The sequence below is a fragment of the Corvus hawaiiensis genome, chromosome 35, assembly GCF_020740725.1.
Source record: "Corvus hawaiiensis isolate bCorHaw1 chromosome 35, bCorHaw1.pri.cur, whole genome shotgun sequence".
NCBI classification, from domain to species: domain Eukaryota; kingdom Metazoa; phylum Chordata; class Aves; order Passeriformes; family Corvidae; genus Corvus; species Corvus hawaiiensis.
This window is the reverse complement of record NC_063247.1, coordinates 1,176,262-1,202,574: the sequence shown is the minus strand read 5'-3', so window position 1 is coordinate 1,202,574 and position 26,313 is coordinate 1,176,262. Positions and strand designations below refer to the sequence as shown.

The 26,313-nt window shown below is 56.2% G+C and overlaps 2 protein-coding genes across 3 annotated transcripts; one reads left to right on the top strand and one right to left on the bottom strand.

Annotated features, from left to right (window-relative positions):
• Positions 1–2,606: 2,606 nt before the first annotated feature.
• Positions 2,607–5,264, bottom strand: LOC125319071 (serine/threonine-protein kinase pim-1-like). 2 transcript variants are annotated; one of them, XM_048290020.1, is made up of 6 exons: positions 5,062–5,264; positions 4,873–4,923; positions 4,303–4,669; positions 3,511–3,687; positions 3,102–3,255; positions 2,607–2,866 (listed from the first exon to the last, which is right to left on the bottom strand). In XM_048290020.1, exons 1-5 carry the CDS (start codon positions 5,245–5,247, stop codon positions 3,149–3,151), a joined length of 888 nt encoding a protein of 295 aa, XP_048145977.1. In that variant the 5' UTR covers positions 5,248–5,264; the 3' UTR covers positions 2,607–2,866; positions 3,102–3,148. The 2 variants fall into 2 exon arrangements, with proteins under 2 accessions (XP_048145977.1, XP_048145976.1); XM_048290019.1 differs by lacking the exon at positions 2,607–2,866 and having other exon boundaries at positions 3,059–3,255.
• A 14,980-nt stretch (positions 5,265–20,244) lies between these two features.
• Positions 20,245–23,560, top strand: LOC125319084. The gene is made up of 9 exons (XM_048290030.1): positions 20,245–20,399; positions 20,662–20,776; positions 20,949–21,086; positions 21,327–21,503; positions 21,630–21,785; positions 21,944–22,045; positions 22,425–22,527; positions 22,801–22,857; positions 23,171–23,560. Exons 1-9 carry the CDS (start codon positions 20,278–20,280, stop codon positions 23,290–23,292), a joined length of 1,092 nt encoding a protein of 363 aa, XP_048145987.1. The 5' UTR covers positions 20,245–20,277; the 3' UTR covers positions 23,293–23,560.
• Positions 23,561–26,313: the final 2,753 nt, after the last annotated feature.

Genomic DNA, 26,313 nt, shown 5'->3' with positions numbered 1-26,313 from the left:
TGACAGCACTTCCAGTGCGGGAACATCTGCTTTCATCCTCCTCTTGGCTTCCTCCTAAGCCTGGCCAGGGCTCAAGGAGGAGCCAAGGGAGCTGACTTTGACCATACAGCCCCAAACAAGGCCAGATGTGGGATTTCATGGCCTTGTCCGGCTTCTAAACACAGAAAGGTCAATACATGTTTCACTAATGAGTGGATACATCTATCACAGCGCTAATGATCATGCATATTTCGGCTCAGGGCCTCTTGTTCAGGCCTCAGTCAGGCCTCTTGTCCAGGCCTTGGCACTTCAGGGATGTGGTTTAGTGCTGGGCTTGACAGTGATGGGTTAATGGTTGGACTCGATGAGCTCCGAGGTCTTTTCCAACAGGAAGGATTCTGTAATTCCAGGATTCTGTCTGCTGCATTCAGCCAGGTCCATGGCACCAGCATGACTTTGCCCCAAAGTCTCCTCTTGCTCAGCTCTTGTGGCCTAAGGCTTCAGCTCCTTCAGCTCCTGGTGCTCAGCTGCTCATGCTGAACGAGACAACTCGGAGAGAAGAATACAACTCATCCAATTCCTTCTGGGACACGGAGAGGGGAGGCTGTGAAAACAGGAGCATTGTTTGCTGTGGCCTCCTCTGTGCCCTTCACGCCTTTCAGCGCTTTGAAACAGCCAAGAGCTTTCTCCAAGAGTGCAATGAAGCAGCTGTTCCTGCTCCCAGTCTGTGCCCTTGACTGCTTTTGTCCCTCTTGCTGTGCCCTCTGTGCCTCCGGGGCTCGGTGGCTGCTGCCCAGGGCTGTGGCACTGGCACAGCTCCAGTGCTCGAGACCCTCCTTTCTCTGCCCTTGGAGCTGCCTGCTCACAGCAGCCTTTTCCATCTGCAAGCTCCACATGGACAGGGAGTGCCCACCTCTGCTCCTTGCACACCCTCCAGGAGCCCAGGGCTGCCATCTCCACTCCCTGCTGGCACTGAGGGCTCCCAGGTGCCCCAGGCTGCTGTGACACCGCTGCCAACGGGAGGGAACAGCGGCAGCGGCTGTGCTGAAAGTCAGCTCCATTTGCTGCTGCTGCTGCTGCTGCTGCTGCTGCTGCTGCTGCTGTGGGGGTCATTTGTCCAGCCCTGCCCCAGAGTCAGGGATCAGATCCAGGCCCTGCTGCTGCTCCCTCGGGATCAGGCACAGTTTGGGTGTTGCTGTCAGTGCCAGCAGGAGCGGGCGCTGGAGCAGCGGGTGCTGACAGTGCCCCAAGCCCCGGGGCCCGAGGGCTCCCTGGGCTGCGGGGCTGGCAGGGAGCTGCCCCTTGTTCTCCCTGTGCCTCACGCAGAGCTGGGCCGCTCACAAGTGGGGCAGCACAGCAAACAGGGAGCCTGCGAGTCTCTGCCAGCCCTGTCTGCTCAGAGATTGGGCCTTGGAGCTGCAGGGGGACAAAGGCAGCTGCTTCTGCTCCCTCTGCGTGGCCCCGTATTCAGCAGTGCTGCTCCATCATTAAGGATGTGTTTTCTGTTTAAATTAATAAAAAACAAAAAAGGAACAACCAAAAACCAGAAAAAATCATGAAACCAAAACCCAAATGTGGAGTGAAAAATCTTTTGTAACTCTGGATTAAGAGGTAACTGATCTTTTCAAAAAGACAACGCAGGTATTTGTAAATATGCTGATGGCATTGATCCATCTTACTGACCTCAGCAGTCCTTTTTTAAAGATGCTGGGCTTTGCTTCCAACATTGTTATTTTAAACTGTGGTTGAAGCAATAGGAAATTGATTGTGCCCTGCCAGCTCCGAGCAGGACTGGCAATCTAAACTCTGTCCCACCCCAACTCATGGAGAAGATGCCCTTCCTTCTCACCCTGTGAGTGAGCTGAAAATTCCCTCTGAAATTGTCAGGGGGTTCTTAAAGACGCAAAGTCCCACTCAGGGCTTTTTGCTCTGGTTTGGCACTGGAGAAGGACAATTCTTCATCCATCAGCTCCAGACTGCACTGCCTCAGGAACACAGCCCACTCGCCAGGTTGGGCCCACTTGTGGCACTTCCAGAGGAGGAAGAAAGTGCAATGGCACAATTCCAGCCCAAAAGGAAAGAAGAATGGGACAGACAGAACACCCTGTGCAGATCCAGGTGTTCAGCTGGGACTGTGCAGAGTTTGGGTTCTTGCCAGTGGCATGTGTGTTCCTGACTGCAATCTCTTGGCCTGCACGAGAGTCTCACTCACCTGCAAAAGCAGAAAGCTCCATCACTGTGCTCGCAAGGGGCTCGTCTGATGCAAAGCTGTCAGAGCCCTGTGAGGGGAGAGCGGGCCCAGCCGTGCCCGGGGCTGAGCCCCAGCAGAGCCCTGGCAGCGCCTGGAGCAGCCTCAGCATCCGCAGAGCCCGGCTGCAAGGAGAGAAAGCAGAACCCGCCCGTCAGCTGAAGCCTCCTGTCCCCTTGTCCCAGCCACCCGCAGTGCCCAGGCCGTGCTGGCCGTGCTCAGAGCTGGGCCCAAAGCTGCCCAGCATTGCTGCCTTTGGGAGCAGAGCAGGAGGGCAGGACATGTGCCCAGCCTGCAGCCAGCCATGGCACATCCACCTCCTCAGCAGCTGCCCTGAGCCCAAAAGCAGCTTGGCAGCCACTGCAGAATTCCCTGCAGCCGCCCCAGCAAAGGGGCAACCTTTGGTGCCCGGCCAGGCCGTGCCATGCCCAGCTCTGGCAGCATCCCCCTGCCTCTGGACTCACCTGCACACTGGCCGTGGAGCGTGTCTTTGGAGAAGGTGCCAGAATCAAAGGCCATCATCTTCAGCTGCCACTGGCCAGCTCCAGGAAGAGGTTGTGGTCCTTGAGCTCGTCCTTGGTGGCTCCAGCAGCAGCAGCCCCACCTGCTACAGCTTCTCCAGGGGCTCCTTCTCCTTCCCTGGGGGCACACCAGGCTCTCAGGGTTCTGCCCAGGGCCCCAGCCATCAATGAAGCAGACAAGCAAAACCAGGGGGGATGGTGGCCACCAGTGCTTGCCAGAGCAAGCCTCCAGCTCAGCTGCAGCCCAAGAGCTGCATGTTCCCTTCTGATGCTCCCTGCTCACAGCTACAGGCAGGACAAAATAGTCTGCTTTGCTTTGCCACTGATTGCCAAGAGATGGGTGGGGCTGTTACCTGCCAGGCCCCTGGATCACACTGTGCCCGTGGGGCTCTGCCATCCTCTAGGGCACATGAACACCCTGCAGCCAAGGCTCACTGAAGAGCTCTTCCAAGGACGGCCTGGACAAGGGCTGCATGGACAAGGACCTCTTAAGAACATCCTGGCACTCTGGGCAGAGAAAGCAGAAACCACCAGGCAGCTGCAGAAGGATCCCGCCCGCTTTGTCCCCCGTTCCCGTGCCCAGGCCATGCTGGCTGTGCCCAGAGCTGTGCCTATACTTGCCCATGCATTCTGTGCTTTGGAGGGCAGCAGGAGAGCAGGACATGTGCCACCTCCTCAGAGCTGCCACAGCGGGATGCTCCTGAGCCCGCTGCTGCCTCCCAGCACTGCTATTCCCCCCGTGCCGCAGAGATGAGGATCCACCTGGAGACAGCCGTCGTGGGAACAGGATCTGCCCCCAGATGATCTCCTGGCCCCTCCTGAACGGGTGCTTCCCCACCACCAGGTGGTACAGCAGGAGGCCCAGGGACCAGATCGTCGCTGCCTTGCCGTGGTAGCGTTGGTGGTGGATCCACTCGGGTGGGCTGTACAACAGGGTTCCTGTGGAACACAGACCGAGTCCATCAGGGGATGCTGCTGCTCCCAGAGCCTCGCCCCAGCATCCCTGGGCACACAGGGGCTGCACCAGTGGCACACGGGGTGACCCGCTGCCCTCTCGCCTGCACCTGTGACTTGTGTACAAACTGGTGTTGGAAAAGAGGCCACTGGTGTTGGAAAAGGGCAGCGGAAGCCTTGGGGAGGCCCAACCATGACATGCAAATGAAAAACCCACCCAGTGGTGGGGAAAACCCACTCTCCTCCCTGCCTGCAGTGCCCCAAAAAACATCAATAAGCCAAGGCAAACAAGGGCAGCGGAGCAGTCCAGGCCCTTCCTCACCTGCACACCAAACCGGCCGGTGCACGGGGTCTGACCCCCCTCTCTGCTACCCCCACGGGGGATTTTGTTGGGCTGGCTGCCCCCGCTCCAGCCCCAGCCCAGGGCAGAGTGGGTGCTGAAGGCTGACGGCAGGGTTGGGAACTGGCCCCCTCCCAGCCCCACCCAAAAGCAACTTGGCTCAAGAATTAATCCCATCCTGGGAACAATGAGAGGAAGCCCCGGTGCTACACCCAGGCTGCGCCATGAGATGCCCAGGAGCATCCCCTGGGAGGGCTCACCTGCAAATTGGGTGTAGGCTGTGTCCTGGAGGAAGGTGCCGCAGCCAAAGTCGATCAGTTTCAGCTGCCCGGTGGCCAGGTCGAGCAGGATGTTCTCGGGCTTGATGTCCCGGTGCAGGACCCCGCAGCTGGTGCAGTGCCGCACGGCCTCCAGCACCTGGCCGAACAGCCCCCGCGCCTCCTCCTCGGGCACGAACCTCCGCTCCGCCAGCAAACCCGACAGGTCCTGACACCGCTCCGGACACTCCAGCACCAGCAAGAAGCTGCTGGGCAGCTCAACCCACTCCAGGAGCCGGATGACACCACGGAACCCAGTGGACACCTTGTCCAGCAGCACGATCTCCAGGGGCGCACGGGTGCCGTCGGGCTGCGGGAGGAGCACGGTGCCGTCAGTGGGGCTGAGGCCGTGCCACGGCTCTGGGACCCCTCACCCAGCCCGGGACGCTCTGCGCCCCCCGCTCAGCCCCCGCCCGCTCTCCCTCCGGGGCTCCCGGCGGCTCCCAACCCGCCGGGCCCCGGCTCCTCGCCGCCCACCACGCCCCGGCTCTGCCGCTGGCCCCGCTCACTCACCAGCTCGCCCCAGTGCCGGACGCGGTCCCGCGGCACGCATTTGATGGCCACCTGCGAGCAAGGGGCAGCAGCGGGCTGAGCTCACCGCCCGCCCCGCTGCGCCCCGGCCTTCTCCTCCTCCGTCCTCCTCCTCCTCCTCCTCCTCCTGCACCCTCCTGCTCCTCCTCCTCCGCCGGCCCCGCCACTCACCGAGGCGCCGTCCGCGAGCCGCGTGCCCGAGAAGACGCTGCCGAAGCCGCCGCTGCCCAGCAGCGAACCCAGCCGGTACCGCTCCTGCAGGGCCTCCTGCGCCTTCCCTGCGGGCGACACGCGGCCGTCAGCGTTCGGCCCGGGGCCAGACACGGCCCCCGACCGCCCCGGCCCGGGCATCCCCATCCGAACGGGACACCGGCGGCTCGGGGCCGGCGGCCGCGCTGCCGAGCGGCGGAGCTCGGAGCGGGGAAGCCGCAGCGGAGGCGGCGGGAGCGGCCGCGCCCCGTGTGTCCTCCGCGGGCCCCGGGAGGAGCCGGGGCCGGAGCCGAGGCCGGAGCCGGGGCCGGGGCCGGACCCCGCGTCGGGGCCGGGGCCGGGCTCGGGACAGGCGGAGCCAAAGGGTGGAGATGCCGCCCCAGCCCCGGGCACTGATGCCCGCCCGGCAGCGCCACAGCCAGGACGGCGAGAGCCGGGCGGAGGCCAGACCGCGGCGGGACGCCCGGGGCCGGGGAGGGGGCGGCCCCGCCCGGGGCCGGGGGCGGGCCTGGGGCATGGCCCGGCCCGGCAGGGGGAGGGAGAGAATCCGGGAGAGGACGGGGACACCGGGAAAGGAGGGGGACACCGGGAAAGGGACACCGAGAGAGGAGGGGGACACCGGGAAGGGGAGGCGGGGAGAAGGTGCGGAATAGAGGGAGAGGAGGAGCAAGAGCAAGAAACGGAGAGTGTAGAGTCGCTTGCGATTTCGCTGCTGCCGCCGCTGCCGCCGCTGCCGCTGCAACTGAAGCGGCGGGGCCGTTTGTCCGTGTGTCCGAGTGTCCGCGTGTCCGCGTGTCCGCGTGTCCGAGTGTCCGTTCCCCGCTCGCTCCGGGGGCAGCCCCTGAGTCTGTGCAAACACGGGAACTTTGCCGTGTCCAGCCCGGATCCAGAGTCCTGGCTCCTGCACGGTGGCAGAGGAATCCCCTCGGCTGCTGCTGTGCCTTGTCCCTGCTGAGGGTCAGACACTGCCGGGCCACATTCCCTGCCTGTAGAATTCGTGCCCGACCCAAGCTCTGCACTTTTGTCTCCAGCACTGCTTTCCAATAAAAACAGGGGAAGGCAAACTGTGTGCAGCTCATGGTATTTCAGCGTGTCTAAAATTCGCTAAGGCACACATCTTAGAGGTGAGATCCATTTGGAATTCATGGGATGGAGAAGCAGTGCAACATGAAAAAGGGGAGCACAGAAATAGAGAGGAAAACACCTCGGATTGTTTCTTTCCATTTTCATTTCACTCCTGGAAAGCTGTTTCAGTTTTCTGGGAATCTTCTCCACAGTCCTGTCTGCTCTTTTCAAGAACCTGGGGAACAAGGTGCAGCTCCTGTCACAAGATGTGCCACCAACTGCAGCTTCTCTTGGCTTCCCACACTGTGAGTGCAGCACGACTGCTGCAGCAAAGCAGGACAAACGTGTGGAGACCTTTACAAGTTGTCCTTTCTTTTCCTTGTGGGCTGGGCAGTTGTGCCATCGGTGAGGTTTTCATTGTGGCTGTTCTAACCTAAGAAACCAGGAGGTGGAAGCAGGAATTGTTAGGGACTGCAACCCTGGCTGAACTCAGAGAAAGAATCCCCAGAGCCTGCAGCCAGAAATGGAGAGGTGTGTGATAATCATTCCCACATCTCCATGGGCACCTGGAAAGTGATCTAGAACATGAAAATGGGCTGACAGAGGTACTTTGTTTCTGTGTTCAGTTTAGATCAGTCTACATCCCTTGCACTGGTATAAATCAAGAGCACAATCAGCTCATGCAAGCTGGACCTCTCAGACACGGAAATAATCTGAAAAGGAGAAATGCAGGGAAATGATTTGGTGACCTTTGTCTGGAAGAAGGGTGATTTTTTCTAATAATTTCTAATCCATTTCCTCTGCTTTTATCCTTCCTAACAAGGCCATTTGCATCCCAGATTCCTCATCAAATGAGAACCCTGAGCTTGTGGAACTGCCTGAAAGATGCCCTGTTCTTCTTCAGGGACACTCAGGCTGAAACAGGAGCTGGAGCCCTCTCTTGGGAAGCCTCCTCCCAGCTGGAATTTGTGCTGTGCTGGGAGAGCAGGAGGGGGAGAGCGATGGGCGCTGTGTGGGAGGAGCAGGAGGTTTGGGCCGCAGGACGTTCCCTCTGCGCCGCTGCCCCGCAATCGGCGGCTGTGACCAGGGCTCCGGGCTTCTGAGCATTTCAGTCTCTGCTAATCATGATGCCTGTGACAAAAATACTGTTCACTGTCATGAAAGCACTGTGAGTAGCACGGATCAAGAGAGGCAATTGCAGTTTTCCTGATAAAATTCAGGTGGCAACCAGAAGAGGGGCAAGAGCAGCCGCGATCTCCAGTTCCCAAGGCAAAGGCAACAACAGCCCCGTGCTGTCAGCTCAGGGGGAGTAAAACCGTGCTGAGAGCAGCGCTGGAACCCGATCCTTCCTTTTTTTCTCTGAAGGCTGGCTCAGGGCAGCACAGCCGGGCCCTGAGGAATCGGGGCTGTTTGGGGGTGATGGTTGCTCTGCTCCAGAATTCACCTGGAAAAAGCCCTTGGGAAGCCGAGGCGGGAGCGGGCGGGAAGGGCCGGCACTGCTGCTGCTCATGCCCGGCAGCCCCGGCCGGGCCGGGCTGGCGCCCGCTGTGCTGCGGCTCCTGCTCCTGCCAGAGCCGGGCGGGACTCGGGGACAGGGAACGGGCCCGGGGGACAGCAAAGGCTCGGGGGCTGCAGGGATGTTCGCGCTCGGGCCAGCGCCGGCACAGAGCTTCGGCCTCGGCATTAACCCCGAGGGAACCGCTGCGGAAAGGCTCCGGTTCAGCCTTTCTGTGCTCGTTGCTGTGAAGTGCCCGAAATAAAAGGAGAACAAGCGGGGCCTGACCCCTTCTCCTTGGGAGGAGCCCCGTGCCTGGGGCTGCGAGGGGCTGAGAGGGGCTGTGAGGGGCTGAGAGGGGCTGTGAGAGGCTGTGAGGGGCTGTGAGGGGCCGAGAGGGGCTGTGAGGGGCTGAGAGGGGCTGTGAGGGGCCGTGAGGGGCTGTGAGGGGCTGTGAGAGGCCGAGAGGGGCCGTGAGGAGCGTCAGCCCTGGCAGGAGGATGTCCTGACATGTCCCTCCCTCCCTCCTTCCTTTTCTCTTGTTGCCTTTTTTTTTCTTTTTTATTTCTCTCTCTCTCTCGTTGGAGAGGATGAAAGTTTGGTAAGAAAGTTTCACAGATATGTAGGCTTGGCAGAAAGATCTCTGAATGTAGAAACTGAGGATGAGGTAGAAATGAAACCAAGTTTTGATATAGAGTAAAAGATGTTTTGCTGAACCAGTGATCACTGGATAGCTGAGAAGGCAAAGGTTGGAGATGAGTTGGAAGGAGATTTTTATGATTAGGACAAAAGTATGTGACTACAAACAAAGACATGTTTTTCACCAAGTAAATGAGTCCCAAGAAGAGCATAAGTAAATAGAAAACATGTTTTTACCAAACAGAGAGCTATCGCAGGCAAACAAGAAATGTTGATGTAGTAAGAAGAAGAGGTCTGAGAATTTTCCACTGAAAGCTTAAATTGTAACTTACTCTTGTGATTGGATAATAATGACTATAACATGGTGATGGTAGTAGCTATGATAGGCTATAGGCAAATGTAAAGGTATTGTGTGTGGTGCTTATTGGTTGTTATGTATTAAGCTACTCAGCAAAGAAAAGTATCTAATGCTTTGTAACTTGAACAGCGGGTGGCTTCAGGTATGCCTACAGCTGGAGCTGGCAGCTGTAGGGCTGGCTCTGGATACCCACTCCCTGAACTGCTGTAACTTCACCCATGCAATAAACAGCTTTCAAGAGAGCCGCCTGAAGTCCAGACATCCTTCGTGAACCTTTCTCCTATACTTTTGCAAAAAAGACAATAAACATGGCACAATGAGCAGGATGCAAAAAATAACCAATAGGGCCGGGCATCTAATTTTAAGCAGATTTTTGATCTATCTTGCAATTTGCCAATTGCCAAACAAACGGTTGAGCCAATCAGATTCTGATTCTTCATGCAGTTTTGACACGCGTGTTTGTAATTCTATAATGTGGGCATGAATAGATTTTGAATGATCAGACAAATTCATAAAACATGTTCTATCAAAATCCTCACATCTACATCCATGTGCTAGCAACAAAAAATCAATGGCAGCTCTATTTTGCAGTGTAGTGTGCCTTACTGAACCGACACCTGTTCAGAATCCGGCTAAAGCAAGGGAAGTAGCGTTAGCCTGCCAAGCTAGCCAACATCCTAACTTGTTTAACAGTCCCAGTGCTTTAGCAGATGCTATTTGTGGAGAAAGGAAGGAAACAGCCCATCGAGCACCTGGTTGCCAAAATTTGGTGTTGTCATCACAATCAGGGGCAAACACATGGGTGCTGCGTTTTCCCCTCCGTAGTTTATGCTGTAAAATCATAGCTATGTGTTAGGTGTTAACAGTGAGAGTCATCCTAAGCTGCAAGGACCTCCCTTGATGTGTGATGGAATCGCAGCCCATGCTCGGTCTCTGCAAATTTAAAAACACCCCTGGAGGCAAAGTCAGAGGAACAGTAGTAGAGTGTGAAATATGTGGTGAACTGGAATTGCACCAGGCACTTTCCTCTGCAAATATGGGTTGGCTAGGGGAAACATCCCATACTTTGGACTGATCAGATCCAGAGTAATTAAACTTAACACAAAGGTTCATTTTCACAGATCCTAAAAGCTCTATTTCTTGCAGCTCAAGAGTTGCCCGGGGAAGGTATGAAACCCACTGATCTCAAGCATCAGCGTGATTGTGTGATTGTAAAAGTTTGTTAACTGCCTTAGGCTTTGGCCAGTCATCTATTGGCAAGCCAACAAGGCAGGTAGAAAGAGGATTGTCAGGAGTAGCAGTGGCTAAGCACAGAGTATCTTGCCCTGTCGCATTGGCCAGGGTAACTCACATGTTGGTTCTCGGCTGACTGACAGGCCAAGCAGAAACAGCAGGCAGTAAGCTCAGCAAAACTGACAAGGACCATATTGGCACCTGCATTTTTTTGTTATTCGTTGCTATTTGGGCTCCAGTGCATCTCAATGCAAGCCAATACCCTTGATCGCAGGGATATCAGTGCAATACAGTCCTCCTTGCTCTCGGAGAGATTGTCAGTCCAACTGTCAATCTCCTCAGCGTGTCTCACGATAAAATTGATGGGATCCCAGCTCCTGATTTATGGAAGACACAGAAACAGAGAGGATTGCACAAACCTAGCAAGAAAGTGCAGAATGCTAAAGCAAAAAATAGGGGAACAACTCGGCCTACGGCACCCCCGGAGCCTCAACGGGACTTCACTTCTGCTTGCGGAGGGCCCACCGCGAGCGGGTCGGCTGTTCCGGGGGAGAGGGAGGGCTGGGGACCCTATTCTGACCTGTATCCCTGGAAAGACACTAGGGAAATAGTTCAGCATGTTAAACAAGAATGAGATAAGGGCCAAGCTCCTGTGCAATCAGCACAAAAGGACTGGCAGCCTCCTGTGGAGCTTCAGATACTTTGGAAAAACTGGTCCTCACAAACTGTAAAAGCCTGGATTGACAGCAGAGTGGAGGCCTCTTTACATTTATGGGAATTCCAAGAAATTTAAAGGACAACCAGTGATTCTTACAGGTTTGGTGAGGGGAAACAAATTGAAGCTGTGCAAACACAAATCAAAATGAAACTAGGGAACCTCCCCAGATGATTGCATTCAGTTATGATTGTCCTGGTCCCTGAATATATAGTTGGGATTGGTATCTTAAAGGGACTGGCTTTAAATTTATCCAACGGTTTGTATCAGTTTGGGACAAAGCCTTATATCAGTGCCCGGCCAGTTTTAGTCAGGCAGGTGAAAATGCCCCCTGTGCAGATTCCTGCCACAACTAAATTGGTAACCGTGAAGCAATACCAAATCCCGGGGGGCATGAAGACATTTCACCGGCTATTAAAGACTTAGTGGATGTTTTAAAACCCACTAGAATGGCTTGGAATAACCCCGTCTGGCCTGCCAAGAAAAGTGACAGGTCATGGAGAACGACCGTGGACTTTAGAGAATCAAATAAACACAGCCACCTCTTGCAGCAGCTGTACCAGATATCGTTACTTTAATAGAAAAAATCCAGGAACACTCTGGAAGAACCTGGCATGCAGTAATTGATTTGGCTGATGCTTTCTTTGCAGTACCCATTGCTGAGGAGCAGGGGCATCACTTTGCCTTCACGTGGCAGGGACGACACTGCGCACTCAGCACATTGCCCCAGGCATGTGTGCACGGCCCAACAATTTGTCATCAAACAGCGGCCGAGCACTCGGATGAAATCAAACTGACTCCTCACACGCAACTCATTCATTATATAGATGACATCTTGGTCCAGGGCAGCAATGAGGAGGAAGTGCAACAAGTCCTTGAATTACTTGTGGATCATAGGAAACAGAAAGACTGGGAAATTAACCCTACCAAAATTCAAGTGAAATTTTTGGGAATTCGGTGGCAATGCGGGCATCGGGAAATCTTCCCCAAAGCCCGACAGAAAATTTTAGAGTTTGCAGTGCCACAAAATAAAAAGGAGGCACCAAGATTTATTGGATTATTCGTCTTTTGGAGACAACATATTCTGCATCTGAGACAAATCTCAACCCCTTTGCATAAAGTAACCAGGGGAAATAGGCAACTGGAATGGGGAAGTGAGCAGCAGGCTGCCTTTGAATTAGCCAGAGGCTATTAGCCAAAAAGGCCTTTAGATCTATGGCCTATGCAAAAGGGAGAACTTGAGTTAAATGTACCTGTAAATGGGTCACATGCTGATGGGAGCCTCTGGCAGAAACAGGGGAAGAAAAAGGTTCCCCCGGGGTTTTGTGGGAGGAAGTTGCCAGAAGCAGGAAACAACTACACACCTTTTGAGAAACAGTTATTGGCATGTTATTGGGCACTGATGGAAACAGAACAACTTAACCATAGGATATGAAGTGGCTCTTCATCCGGAAATTCCTATTGTGCAGTGGGTCAGAAGGTCCCTGAAAGTCCATTGGATTGGGCACGCTCCGGAGTGTGGTATCGTAAAGTGGAAGTGGTATATTCGGGATAGGGCCAAGCTGGGAACGGGGCGGATAGCCACTCTTCATGAGCCAATAGCAGCTGCCCCCGGGAGGGACCAAGAGGTGAGTGCCAACTTCACAGCTGAGAGGGAATCTCCAGGGAAGTGGGAAAAGCCTTCAGATCAACTAACACCACAGGAAAAAGAACATGCTTGGTTTACGGATGGGTCAGCTAAATATATAGGAGGGAAAAGGTTTTGGAAAGCAGTAGCTGACCATCCTCATTCCGAAAAGTTTTTAGAAATGACCAGAGAGGGGAAAAGCAGTCAATATGCTGAATTCTGTGCAATTGATATGGCTTTGAAACAAGAAGATCTAGGAGAATGCCTTTCCTATACTGCTTCTTGGTCGGTAGCTAAATGGGTTCGCTCCGTGGCTACGGACATGGGTAGGCAGAGCCTGGAAAATCTACTCCAAAGAGCTCTGGGGAAAGGAACTGTGGAGTGACCTTTGGCAAATGGTACAAAGAACTGATGTGACTGTGATTCATGTTGATGCCCATAGTAACACAGACACTTTAGAGCTACTTTATGACTCTGTTGCAGGCAACCGGGCAAAGATTTCCCAAGCCAGACCAGAGTTCCCTCCAAAGGAGGATCACAAAGGCTCGGCAAAATGTGCGCACCAAAAATGTGTGCACCTTGGACAAAAAGCCCCTTACAGGTGGGCTCAAGAGCGTGGCATTGCCATGTCACTCGATATGAGTAGAACTAGAATTGCTCAATGCCCTGTGTGCCACCATATATACAAACGCCCAGTGCCAAACTTTGTAAAAGGACCGCTGGGGAGAGGAAAATTGCCCGGACCAACTTGGCAAATGGATTACATTGGACCTTTACCCCAGGACCGAGGGTGTAAATATATCTGCCGTAGACACATATCCTGGGTATTTGATTGCCCATCCTTGTGAGAAGGCCACTCAGCATAGCACCATCTGTACTATAGACACAATAATTCTGTATTACGGAATGCCATTACCGAGTCAAACAGATAATGGGTCTCATTTCCAGAACAAATTCATTCAGCAGTACGCTGAGCAGAAAAACATTCCGTGGGGTTTTCACATACCATATTATCCCCAAGCTGTGGGATTACCTGAGCGAATGAATGGGCTATTGAAAGAGCAGTGGAGAAACCTGGGAGATGGACACCTGTCCTGGTGGAGAACCCATCTCACTGATGCACTGCACATCCTTAACAATAGGCTCATCAGGGACATGGCCACAAAGGCAGGGGACGGGGCTCAGAGTCAAAGTATGTCATGATTTGGTCAGAGAAACATGGTCTCTTGACACCTCCCTAAGTAAGGGAAGCTCCCAAAGATGGGGACCTGACGAACGGCCACCTGAGAGAGTCATACAACATTATGGACCGGCTCCATGGAGCCCTAGCCAATTGGTGTCAGGGGCCAGAGAACCTGCCTATAATCTGAATTGGATAATAAGACTGCAAGCTGTCTCGGAGATAATTGTTGGAAAAGTTAGGGGACTTCGGCGAGGGAAGACATAGCAGAACAACCAATATGGCTGATAAAAGCAAGCTCCGTTAATTAGCAATCCAGAGGCACTTATATAGTATATCAGCTTGTTAACACTTTATTGGCTTAAACCTATCAAAGCGCATTTCTGCTTCTACATAATTAGACTACATTGGCAAGCTTCTACTAGTTATGTTATGATTAAAGAATTCAGAGTTCACCCTCCCTTCTCCTGGTCAGTACATCTTATCTGCACAGCTGCACATCCTCAAAACTCCCTGGTTGTTCTCAGGCTTGTTTCTCACACAGGCATTTGCTTGCAGGCTTTTTCCTTGCAGGCCTTTGCTTTGTACAGTTCTTTTATTGATCCCATAATTCTATCAATGACCCATGCCCCGATCCTCTAACCATTCTTCAACAGATAATAACTAACCAGAGGGCTGCCGCCCCTGACCTTATGGCCGACCAATCCACGCAAACGCGGAATGCGATTTTCCAGCATCGCGTGGTTTTAGACTACCGGCAGAAAAAGGAGGAGTTTGCAGGAAATGAATTTGCAAGAAAATGAATCCAACTGTCGCTTACAAATTGATGACAATGGAAAAGCAGGAAAACAGACAACTAGGGAGATGAGAAAATTAGCCCATGTACCAACCCAGACATGGGAATGTTGGGAACCAGATATATTCTTGTGGCTGCCAGGGAGTCTGTGGCTCAAAGGGGCCCTTTCTCCTTTCCCTTTGTGCAGCTGCTACCTTCTTGTTTATTCCTTGTTTCGCTCCTTGTATTGTACGACTCATCCAGCACACAGTACAGGGAAGGCAGCTCGCAGCTACGCCTCAAGATCAACCAACCCTACGTGCAACAACTGCAGAGGCAGCGTGACAACCATGATTCATCCTGTAAGTCAGAGGAGCAACTGATGTGCTGAGGCCTGAGCAGCAGGCCTCAGCCGGAGCTGACCTACGATGAACCACAGATGAACCCTGGCCAATCTGTGACTAACACCATCAGTATTATTCAGCTAAAAACAGATGACAAAGATGCTTATGCTAGCTGTTTAACGCCAAACGGGCTGCTTTAGAAACTTTCCCATCACCGTGTACAGTTATCTGCAAGCAATGGATAATTTAAGAAGCTTTCCCCAGCTGACATGAATACAGGTTTGTTTGCAGGGTGTTTGAGGGGAAACTCTCCCAGGCAAGGCCTGGGCACTGGCCAAGCTGTGGCCCCTGCTGGCTGCAAAGTGTGCCATCAGATCCAGGTGTTTCCGGGCTAAAAACACAATCAAGTCACTTGGACTTCCTGATTTGGGCCTATAAAAGCTGGACCCACGTTTGGAGCAAATTTGGAGACCTCACATACGGATAGATGCACCCATAGGATTTTCCCAATTGACGGGAAGAGTTCTCCAGCTCCTTGCTGCGAAACGGGGCTCCCCAACGACTGCAGATCTGGATGATGGTAAGGTATTTAGGCAATTGGTGATGCATCTTTCTAAATCAATCTCCTTTCTCTTGGATAGTAATAATTAGGTGCATTACCTTGCTTATTTTTGCTTGTTGCTAAAGCCAAGTGCCTAGTTTTACCGAATGTATCGTTTTACATTTGAGGTTCCTTAATTTCACAGTAAAATAAGAGCATTCTTTCCAGTGCTGTCTGTGTCCTTTAAATTGCCTCTGCCCCTTGGCAGAACAACAGGAGGCCCCTGAGGGGCTGGGGTGGTGGCAAGGCCCGAGGAAGTGGCTGTCAGAGGCCATAAGCAGCCTCCAGGCAGCCGCCTCGTTCCTGCCACCCGGCTGCTCTGGCGCTTCCCCTGAGCATCTCCCAGGCCTGCGGCAGAAGCCCTCACGGCCGGGCCTCAGCACGAGGGTGGGGACCACGCCGAGGTGCTGAGGCTGGGCTGGCTGGGGACCAGGAGGGCAGGGGGCCCTGCTGGGGCACGGCCCCTGGCTGCTGCCAAGAAGGGGCAGTGGGCAGAGGCAGGGCTGGCGGCCAGCCCGGGCCCCCGCGGCTGCCCAGGCCACGGTGCTGTGACCGAGGCCCCCTCGACACAGAGCTCTTGGGCCCGCACAGCTGCTGCCACCATGGGGAGGGCGGCGATGTCTCCTCGAGCAGGGCTGCCGAGTCGCTGCTGCCGAAACAGCTCTGGACGCCACACAAACAGCAGCAGAGTGTGCACAGGAACAGCAGGAGCCCCAGTGCCGGCACCAGCTCAACAAGGCATCCGCACCAGCCGGGATGCCAAACGGGGCCATACTGTGGGCACAGCTGCACGTGGCTGGGCAAAAGGCTCCAGCAGAATTGGCCACAATGGCTTCCTCTTGTCTTGCCAGCCTCACAGCGACGCTTGGCAGCTTCAGCTGCAGCCTGTGCCCCTGACTGACTTCAGTGGCGTGCTTGAGGGCAGACTCGCCTTCCACAGTCAGGCGTCCCAAGGCAGCGGCATTGGTGCCATCGTGAGAGAGAGGCTCTGATGGGACACAAGCCCTGCACTGCAGCTGCCATCCCTCTCCTCCATGCAGGCCCCTTAAAGACACGTACATGAGCTTCCAAACTAAATCCTGGACTTGCTTGGAACAAAGGAAGATGCAGCCGGCACTAAAGAAAAGCAGGGAGTGCTGGCAGATGTTCAGGGGCGGAGGGAAGCACTTTGCTGTGTGCAGAGGAGATGGCCCGGTTCACAAGCTCAGGCTTTGCTGCCAGAGGATCCTGCTTTGCTCTTGCTGGAGGCCATTCCCTACCAATGCCTGGCCCTCCATTGTTCCTGCATCACGGCTGCTGGACCTGTGGCAACAAGCGTGTCCCGAGTCCCTGTGACAGCAGAAAAGGGTGGGACCTGTGTGCTTCCAGCGCCTGTCTTGGCTGCTCCTTCAGGGTGCTGGCACCATCATCAGAGACACAGAACAGCTTCTCCTCCCACAGCTATCCCTATCCTCTGCGCTTCCCCAGGTGGCTCCCTTGATGTTCCCTGGGGAACCTCCCTGTTTGTGGCCGTCCATTGCCCTGCTCAGCAGGGACGCAGTTGTGTTTGGACGTGAGCTGCCACAGCCAGACACGCAGCAATGGGAATGTTGAATATCAGAGGCTGGGCCGATTCTTTCATTTCCAGAATGCAGGAAAGACAGAAAAGCACAAGGAAACGTCACAGTGTCTCTGTAGAATCTCTTTGTCCTGTGAAACTCAGCAGCTGATGCTGTTCTGGTGCTACTGCTAATCCCTTCCATGAAAAAATTCACTCCAGGAAGGAACAACATCTCCTGTTGGATACCAAGTGCTCCCCCCAGTCACTCCAGCTGCTCCTGCCAACAGCCGCCTGCAGGAAGGAGCACAGACCCCAATGCACTTTGGCTTTGGCTGCCCTCTGGCAGAGAAGCGCCCGGGGGCACAGGTCTCTGGGGCAGGAGACGGGCACCAGCGCTGCCAGGGCTCGGGGGTGGCAGGTCTGCTTCGGAGGGGACTCTGCCACACCTGCTGATTTCAGTGCTCCCGGGCCCCAGGGCTCAGAGCAGCATTTGAGCCCTGGCCCACACATTCCTTGTCTGTGTCACAGCCCTGGCTTTAGGATGGCCACCAGCCGGGACGTGTCCCAAGGAGGCCGTGCCAGCTTCTGTGGAAGACCCCGAGCCCTTCGCGCAGCGGCTGCGGTGGCAGCCGTGGGGGCTCCTGGTGCTGCCCCGAGCCCGCAGAGCAGGGGAGCGCTTGCTTATGGCTGGAGCCGATGCTAAAGTTCCTGTCGGGCTGCCTTAGACACTTGGGGCAAGGCATTCCTTCCAACCTGGGCCACTTGGAGTGGGCTGGGGACGGCCCCGGGGCAGGTGGCAGCGTGTGCAAGGGCCCTTTGTGACACGGTGCAGCATGGTCACCGTGGGATGGAACGGGACAGGGTGTCCCAGGGCCCTTTGTGACACGTGCTGACATAGGGGCTGGGGGCGACGCAGCCACGCCACAGTGCTCGGAGCACGCGACGGGACAGGACGGGACAGAGCGGTGCCGTGAGGAGCCCCCGCACAGCGCACTCGTTCCTTGCCGACCCGGAGCTTTTCCGAAGCGTTATTCCAGCAGGTGACCTCGAGGCCAGACCACAGGACTTGGTGACCTGTGGCCTTCTCGAGGCTTCTCTTTTGCAGGTGCCCTCGAGGGCAGACCGTGGGACTTGGTGCCCCGGAGCTTTTCCGAGGTATCTCCCATCCCTGTGGCCGGTGCCCTCAAGGCCAGACCGTTGGCTTTGCTGACCACAATCCTTGACGAGGAGTCTCCTGTCCTTGTGGCAGGAGCCCTCTGAGACCAGGGTGCAGGACTTGCTGTCCTGTAGCCTTCCTGAGGCTTCTCTGCTGCTGGTGCCTTCAAGGCACAAGTGCAGGACTTGTTCACTCAGAGCTTTCCCAAGGAATCTCTCTTGAAGGTGCCCTCGAGGCAATACTGTGGCATGGCAGGCAGATTCCGTCGCCTGTTCAAAGTGCTCAGGAGGAAAAAAGGCCCTGGAGCTGCCCCAGCACAACAGCCTGAAGAGCTGGAGCAGTTCCAGCCACGGCAGGACGGTGAGTGACAGAGCTGGGCCACAGGGCTGATGGCAGCAGCCAGCTTGGCGCCATCCCATCCCATCCCATCCCATCCCATCCCATCCCATCCCATCCCATCCCATCCCATCCCATCCCATCCCCGGGGAACAGGCCCATGGATAGGCTGGAAAAGGAGCCAGGCCAGACCCCCCGCAGCAGCCGTGCTCCATCCCCTGGGCATCCCGGGGCTGTCCCTGCCTGGGGAGCGCAGGGCTGGGCTGCGTTCTCCGGCCTCTCCTGCAGCCCCTCAGCTCTGGCTGCGCTCGCTCTTTGCCAGATGCAGCCCTGGACCGGACACAAGAGCAGGACCGTGCCCACGGCCGCTTCCGGAGAACAGTGCAGGTACCTGCAGCCATCCCCACCTGGGCTGGGCCTGCTGTCACTGCTCAGCCGAGCACCACGCCTGGAGCACCCCTTGGAACATCCCTCTCTCCTTTGTTCTCCTGCAGATGTTCCGGAATTTCATGTGCATTCAGCGTGGAAAGACCAGCACCACAGCAACTGAGGGCACAGCTGAGCCTGACTCTGGGCTGACCGAGCTCCAGGCAGAGCCTGATGTCAGCACAGATATCACTGCACCCTCAGAAGACTCTGACAGTCCAATGAATGATCACACAGCGAAGACTGACAGGGCAGTGACTGAGGACATGGCAGTGACTGAGGACATGGCAGTGACTGAGGACATGGCCATCACAAACACTGACACCGGAGAGACTCAGGGCATCCCAAATACTGACACTATGCCCATTCCCACTGGGATTCATGCTCCCAAACTGGATTTTTTTGAAGAGAGTGCTGCTTCTCCTCAGCAGCAGGTAAGCAGCCTGGGGCCAGGGCTGGAGACTCCAAGGATCGTGTGCCCCCTCAAGCCACGGCTGCTGGGCCCCCTCAGCCTTTGAGGCCAGCACAGTGCGGTGGGAAGGGAAGCACTTCTTGGGGGCAGCTGGGGAAGTTGCTCCCTTGGACAGTGCTCCAAGTCTTCCCCATGCCTCCTCCAGGTGCCAGCCATGGTGAGGAACATTCACCAGAGACTCGGGTCCCATGTCACTGTGGATGCCTGGCTGCAAATTGACATTCTGAGGCTGGCTGAAGAGCACCCCGCTGATGTGGTGCTGACCCTCCTGCGCTGTGCCCCATCGTGCGACAGGTACGGGGCCCAGCTGCCTTGAGAGCTCAGGGCTCACCAGCCCTTAGGGCCCATCGCCCTGTGCCGCCTGTCCAATGGGGTCTGCCAGACAGGTGGAGAGCTCCAGGACCCTCGGGCCCCTCTGTTTCCTGAGCCTGCTGCCATGCTCCCTCCCTGCCCCTCAGGGCACCGGGGCTCTGTCACCTGGGCCCCCACAGCTGCACAGGGCGTGGTACTGTGACTGAGACGCCCCTGACTCAGAGCTCCGATCCTACAGAGCTGCTACAATGATGTGGAGAATCATAGGATCATTGGGACCAGCAGTGGAGAAGGTGTTGCCAACGCTGCTCTCTGTGATGCAGGAATGGCCACTGCATAGCACGTCCACCTCTGATGGGGATGATACAGATGTCTTTGCCCTGGCTGTGAGTTTCTGGAACTGGCCTTTACTCACCCCGAGGTCACATCCTCACCAGCTCTCCATCCTTCCCCCACTGCATCTCCTTGCCTCAGGTGCTGGGCTGAAACCTGGGCTAGGGCAGGCTCAGGGGGCACCAGGCCCGGTGCTCCCCCTGCGTCTCCCCTCGGGCCCTGCCACACGGACAGCTCGGCACTGAGGGATGCTCCTGAGCTGTCTCGAGCTGCTTCTTTTGCAGGCAACTCTGGCGCTGTGGGTGATTGTCCAGGTGCCCGAGTGCCACGAGGCAATGATCCTTTATTCAGCCCGCCTGTTTGTGACTCTGCTCTTCCAAGTTGTCATCACCACACAGCAGGTGCCAGAGGAAGTTGATCACTTCTGGAGAGCATGCCGGGAGGAACACCGCCTTCCCACCAACCCCAACAGGTCCCAGTCCTCCTGTCCTTCCCATGCCCTCGTGGCCAGCGCCAGTGCTCCCAGTGTGACCTGGGCTTTGCTCTGTGCACAGGTTTGCAGTGCAGGCCATGAAGGCTCTGCTCTGTCGACTGCGCTGTGACAACGAGGTGGTGGCTATGGAGCGCAAGCGTGGCTGGGACACGCTGCTGTGTGCTGACACCCAGCACTATGCAGTGGGTCTGCTGGCCAGGTGAGACCCCCTTCTCCTCACTGCCCCCGGCACTTGTGCCCTGTGCCCGAGGTGCCCCACACAGTCCCTGTGGGGCCTCGTCACCGAGGGATGGCCAAGCGGACTGGAAAAGGCTGGAAGGGGAGGGTGCCCAGAAGGAGCTGCCTCCCAGAGCACCCAGATCCCCTTGCAACGTGGTGGGGAAGACCAGACCTGTGTGAGTCAGTCCTGGGAGAGGTTTGCCCCCTGCCTCAGGGTCTTGGTGCCTTTTTCCCCCTACCAGAGAGATGCGCCAGGTCTTGATCCCCTTCTGCTCCCGCATTGCATTCCACCTGCTCAAACCACTCAGCAGGGAGGAGCCATGCTGGGATCTGCCCTTCCTGGCTTTCCTTGTGGAGGTGAGCCTGACGGCCAGCGCTGCCTCGCTGAGCTGCCTCCCGCCTCTCTGCCCTCTCGTAGCCGCAGCTGCCTGGGACGGTGCCCGCGCCCTGCGCTGCTGCCTGGGCCCAGCCCTGGGCGGTTCCGGGCTCCTGCCGGCCGGCTCCCCTGTCACTGCCCTGTGCCTTTCAGCTCCTCGAGTGCCTGGACTTAAGTAAATATGGTGACAGCATCCTGGAGATCATGTCCAGGTACCTGCTGAGCGAGTGCAGGCAGAGATGTCGCCTGGCACTCAGAGGCCTCGTGGTGCTCAGCAAGGATCCCGCCATGGTGAGAAGGCGGCAGCGGCTGAAGCTGCGCTGGGGAAAGCAGTCACATGGGCTTGGCTGGGCTTCAGGAGCTGAGGCAGCTGCTCCCAGCTCTCCTGCCTCCCGGCTCAGCTGCCCCAGTGCTTCGGGACAGGCCTTTGGCCTCTGGGCCCTGCGGCAGCAGGGTGGGCTTGCAGGGCCAGGGTGGTGTAGGCAGTGCAGCCGTTCATGGCTTCACAGCACAGCCTTGTGTTCCACACAGGCCAGAAGAATGGGCAGCCTGTCTCAACGGCTTGTGGAGCTGCTGGGTGATGCAGATGGAGAGGTGGTCAGGATGTCCCTCTCTGTGTTCATGAATGTGCTGGAGAACAAAGACATCCTGGTATCCAGCACCACTGCCCCGAAACTGGCTGAGGCGCTCTTGCCACTCTTTGAAAATGTAAGGCTCTGTGCCCCCAGCCACTGACACTGGCTGCTGCCCAGACACTTTGTGCCCTGTGGATTTTTAGGCCGTTGCCCACATGGGCTGGAGAAGTTGCTGCTGATGTTTTTTCCTTTACTCCAGGACAACAGCAATGTGCAGATGCTCTCCATTCACCTCTTCTGCAAGGTGATGGAGTTGGTAGTGGACGAGGGAAAAAAGCCCCTTAAGACAATTGTGTGCCAGAGCCTACTCCCACTTTTATTCCACTGCCATGATGAGAACCGGAACGTGGCAGAGGTGAGGACTTGTGGGCTGATGTGTCCTCCTGGGAGGGGGCTCAGCTGCCTCCTGCCCTGGGGCCTCGCAGGCTGCAGCCTTCTCCTGGCCTTGGCACAGGGACGCGGGTCCTGTGCCCTGGGCTGTGGTGCCATCTCCGTGTCTCTGCTGCTCTCCAGGCTTCTCGGGAAACGCTGATTTGTGCGGCCAAGTTCCTGAAGAGGAGAAATCTTGGGCAGCTGGTGAAGAAGGAGCAGCTGTCGAAGTTTGCCGAGTGCCTGGTAAGGACCGCCTGGAAGCCTAAGCTGAGCCTGGAGAAGTCCCCTGCCCCTGGTGCCCAGTGCGTGGGGCTGGCAGCTGTGCTGCACCAGGGGCGCCAGCCTGCGCCCCACACGCTGCTCCCTTCCCCGGGCTCTTCTCCAGGCTCCTGTGGCCCCGAGCCGGGAGCCGATGGAGCCCCGGCCCCGCTGGGCTGTGGCGCGGGGCGGCACCGCGGCTCCCCGGGCAGCAGCCGGCCCTCGGCCCCCTCCAGAGCCCGGCGCCAGCGGCTGCTGGCCGGGCCTCGGGGCCGTGCGGGCAGGGGAGGCCAGGGCTGGGCGCAGAGAGCCCGGCCAAGGGGCTGAGCCCGCGCCAACCCTTCCCTCCTGGCGCTCTCTGCAGCTGGCAGAGGACAGGAGCCGAGCGGCCGAGCGCCTGCACCAGGCGCTGCCGTTCGCGGAGAGCCCGCAGGAGTCCCTGCGAGAGGCGGCCGTCAGGTTCATCGGTGAGCCACGAGCCCGGGGCCCCTCCCCGCCCCGCCGCAGCTCGGCCCCGGCCCCGGCTGCTGCCCCGGCAGCGGGATCCGGGCCCGGGGCCGTGGAGCCCCGCCTGCCCTCGGGGCCGCTGCCGCCCTCTCGCAGCCGTGCCCTCGGGCGTCAGGATGCGGCAAGGGCCCGGGCTGAGCCCTGCCGGGGCAGGAGAGCGGGTGGCCACGGGGCTGGCAGCGCCGCTGCGAGGGAGCTGTGCCGCGGGGCCGTGACCGCCTCTGTGCTCCCAGGGACTGCCAGGGTGTTCTTGAGGGGGCACAAGGAAGAGCTCCAGCTCCTCGGTGAGGGTGAGTGAGGGCAGCGGGCTGGCAGCGGGGGCTGGCGGGGGCGAGCTGCAATGCCTGGCTCGGGAGCTGCAATCCCTGCCCTGGCTGTGGGGGCTTTGCTCCGTGTGTGGACTCGGGGTGACGTGGGCGGAGCACAGAGAGGTTTCAGGGACACGGTGGGGAGGCTCATGGCCAGCACCTTCTGGCTGATCTCCTTGGCCCCTGCTGTCTTCTGGCCGTGGCAGGAGCTGGGTGAGATGGCCCTGGCAGGAAGGTCTGCTTGGATTCCTGCAGATCCAGGCTCTGACCGTGGCTCTGTTCCTGTCTCTTCCAGCCCTTCAAGCCCTGAGGAGAGACGACAGCCCTTCCCAGACAAACATCATAGTTCAGGAAATACTCAACGAAAGAGCTGCAGAACTACGTTCATCTGCTGGCCCAGAACCAGTGTCCCTTTAAGACCTCCAGATATCCTGGAAGATGAGACCATCTGGAGACTAGAGTAGAGCAGCTGGAGCTCCAGGCACAGCTGATGCTGGTCACAGCTGAGCCTGTGGAAAGCTCCCATAGCTCCTGCCCTCTCCCTCCCTTTTGACAGCTCCATCCCTCCAGCCCTCAGACCCTGCCCATCCCCTTTTTTCCTCCCAGCTCATCCCTTCGCTTCGCTTCCTATTAATAAACAGTTTGGTTTCTTCACTTGAGCTGCATCTCTGTGGTGCTGAAGCGGCCCAAAACCTGAGCCCTGGGACACACAGGCCCCTCCTGCTGCTCTCTTCCGTGCTTTTACTGCAACCCTGGGGTATATCACCGTGTCCCGCAGCCGTAGGGAGGAGGAGAGAAGCTCCAGCAGGCAGGAATTGTGCAGCAAGATTGATTTATTTAATTATTTTACAAACTCTTTCATAGGCTTTTTTCTTCATAGTCTAATTGGACAAAGGATCAGCCACCCCTTGGGGTGATCGGCTAAAATCCTAAAACATCCATTGTCCAAATATTTTCTACTGTACTATAAAAAAGACTTTTCAAGGGTGCAGGTGTTTGGTTGTGTACATAACTCTGCTGCCTCTTCTGTGAGAGAGAAAAGTCTCTCACGGGCTTAGAAAATAGCAAGAAAATCCTTGCTAGCAGCATTTTTGTATCCACACCGTGCCATGTTTTGTGCAGAGACACAGAGGAACGAGGGCAGCTCAGGCTGGAAAGGTCCCTGTCCTGAAGGTCCAGTTCCACAACACTGTGGAGTCAGAGGTCTTGCTGAGCACCCTGAAGGCCCTGGATTTTAGAACAGCCAACAGGAGTATGCTCCGGAGGCAGCTGTGAGGGATTCCGTGGCAAGCCTCCACGGAGGGCCAAGGAGCTTGGAATGCTGGAAGTTTTCAAGAGCAGCTTCCTGAAAGCCCAGCAGTGCTGCATCCCTGCACGGGATCAGGAAGAGGGCAGAACCAGAGAGCATCCGGGCTTAACAGTGGCCTCTGGGTGCGCCTACGAGCAAACGAAGCAGCAGCACAGTGGCCGAGACTCGGACGCGCGGCCATCCCGGTGTCCGGAGCGCTGTCAGGCAGTGTTGGGATCCTGGGGGCGGTTCTGGTCTCCACAAGTGTGGGATTGCAGCCCCTGCTGATGCCTAGAGAGGCCACCTAAAACCAGAGGCTAGAGCAGAATAAGGGAATAAAGGTAGGTAGGTATTTGAAAGGCCTTCAAAGGTACACCCAGGGTAGCCAGAGGCTACTGCCAAGAGGGACCCCAAGATGGACAACAGGTCACGAGTTCTTCACACTTTTGTAAGTTTGGTTCATTTGCGGATGTGCCGGTTTGGCCAAATTTAGAAAGATATCCTCTGAGAGAAGGCACAACCACCCCTCCCCGAACCTGGTTCGGGAAAAAATTAAGTTTTCATCAAAGGAAAGTGAAGGAGATAAAAACTATTGATTTGACAAACACACGGGAAAAGGAAAATAATGCTAAATAATAAAATCTCTCGCTGTGGAGAAAAAACCTGGGAAAGTGTTAGAGTCCTCCCTTTGGTCTCCTCGGAGCTGGGGCTTGGCCCAGGGCCAGGCCCTCTGTGCTCGGTGGCAAGTCCTCCTGATGTGTTCTGATATTGAAGCAGTCCAGCAGAAAAGGGAGAAAATCCAAAATTCCAGGGAATGAAAAAAAATTCAGCTCTCAGTCTCCCTTTGGAGAAAAAGAAGCTGAAGAACTGGCCAAAAGCTGACCAGGGAAGCAGCAAGCTGGGTGCCTCCTCCCTCCCCTGCTGCAGCTGGGAAAAAGAAAGTCCCTATCTCTGTGTGACCTTGAACAAGCTGCAAACTGCTTTGAAAAAGTTTTGCTCAGTTTTTCCTTCCCCCTCTCAGGCTCAGTTTAGAGGCATAGAAAGGCACAAAGTTAATTTCTAGGCATAGGGCAGGGATACGGGATACACATCACAAAGTCACCCCAAGACATTCCACCCCTTATCCCATATCATTGGCTCAATGCCCAAACGAATATAATTTAACTCTACACACACACATCGATACATATACATATATATATATATATATATATATATACAGCTATGTACGAACAGTGACAGTGACCCTCAGCAAGCAGGGGTACACAGGCATTTCACACTACAGGTGGTTTTCACCCAACAATCAGATCTCCCTGCGGTACACAATGCGTTGTTCCATCTTTCTGCATTACCCACCATGTGCAACCAGGTCCCTGAGCAAAGACAACCCCACGGATGGGTTTGTCTGTACTCGAGGCAGAATTTATCCACACGGGCTTTCCTAACAGACCTCTGACATGCACTACTGGGGCCTTATCTCCATCTGTTGTATGCAGGGATTCAGACTGGGCTGGACCTGCTCTATTGGTGGAACCTCGGGTGTTAACTAACCAGGTAGCCTTTGCCAGATTCTGTTCCCAATTTTTGAAAGTTCTCCCACCCAGTGCCTTCAAGGTGGTTTTCAACAATCCATGGCACCGTTCCACTTTGCCTGCAGCTGGTGCATGGTAAGGGATGTGGTACACCCACTCAATGCCATGTTCTCTAGCCCAGGTGTTGATAAGGCTGTTCTTAAAATGAGTCCTGTTGTTGGTCTCGATTCTCTCAGGGGTGCCATGCCTCCAAAGGACTTGCTTTTCCAGGCCCAGGATGGTGTTCCGGGCAGTAGCATGAGGCACAGGGTAGGTCTCCAGCCATCCAGTGGTGGCTTCTACCATTGTGAGCACACAGCGCTTGCCTTGGCGGGTTTGAGGCAGTGTGATGTAATCAATCTGCCAGGCCTCCCCATACTTGTATTTGGACCATCGCCCACCGTACCACAGGGGCTTCACCCGCTTGGCCTGCTTGATCGCAGCGCATGTCTCACAATCATGGATCACCTGGGAGATACTGTCCATGGTTAGATCCACCCCTCGATCTCGTGCCCACTTATAGGTGGCATCTCTGCCCTGATGGCCTGAGGCATCATGGGCCCATCGAGCTAGGAACAA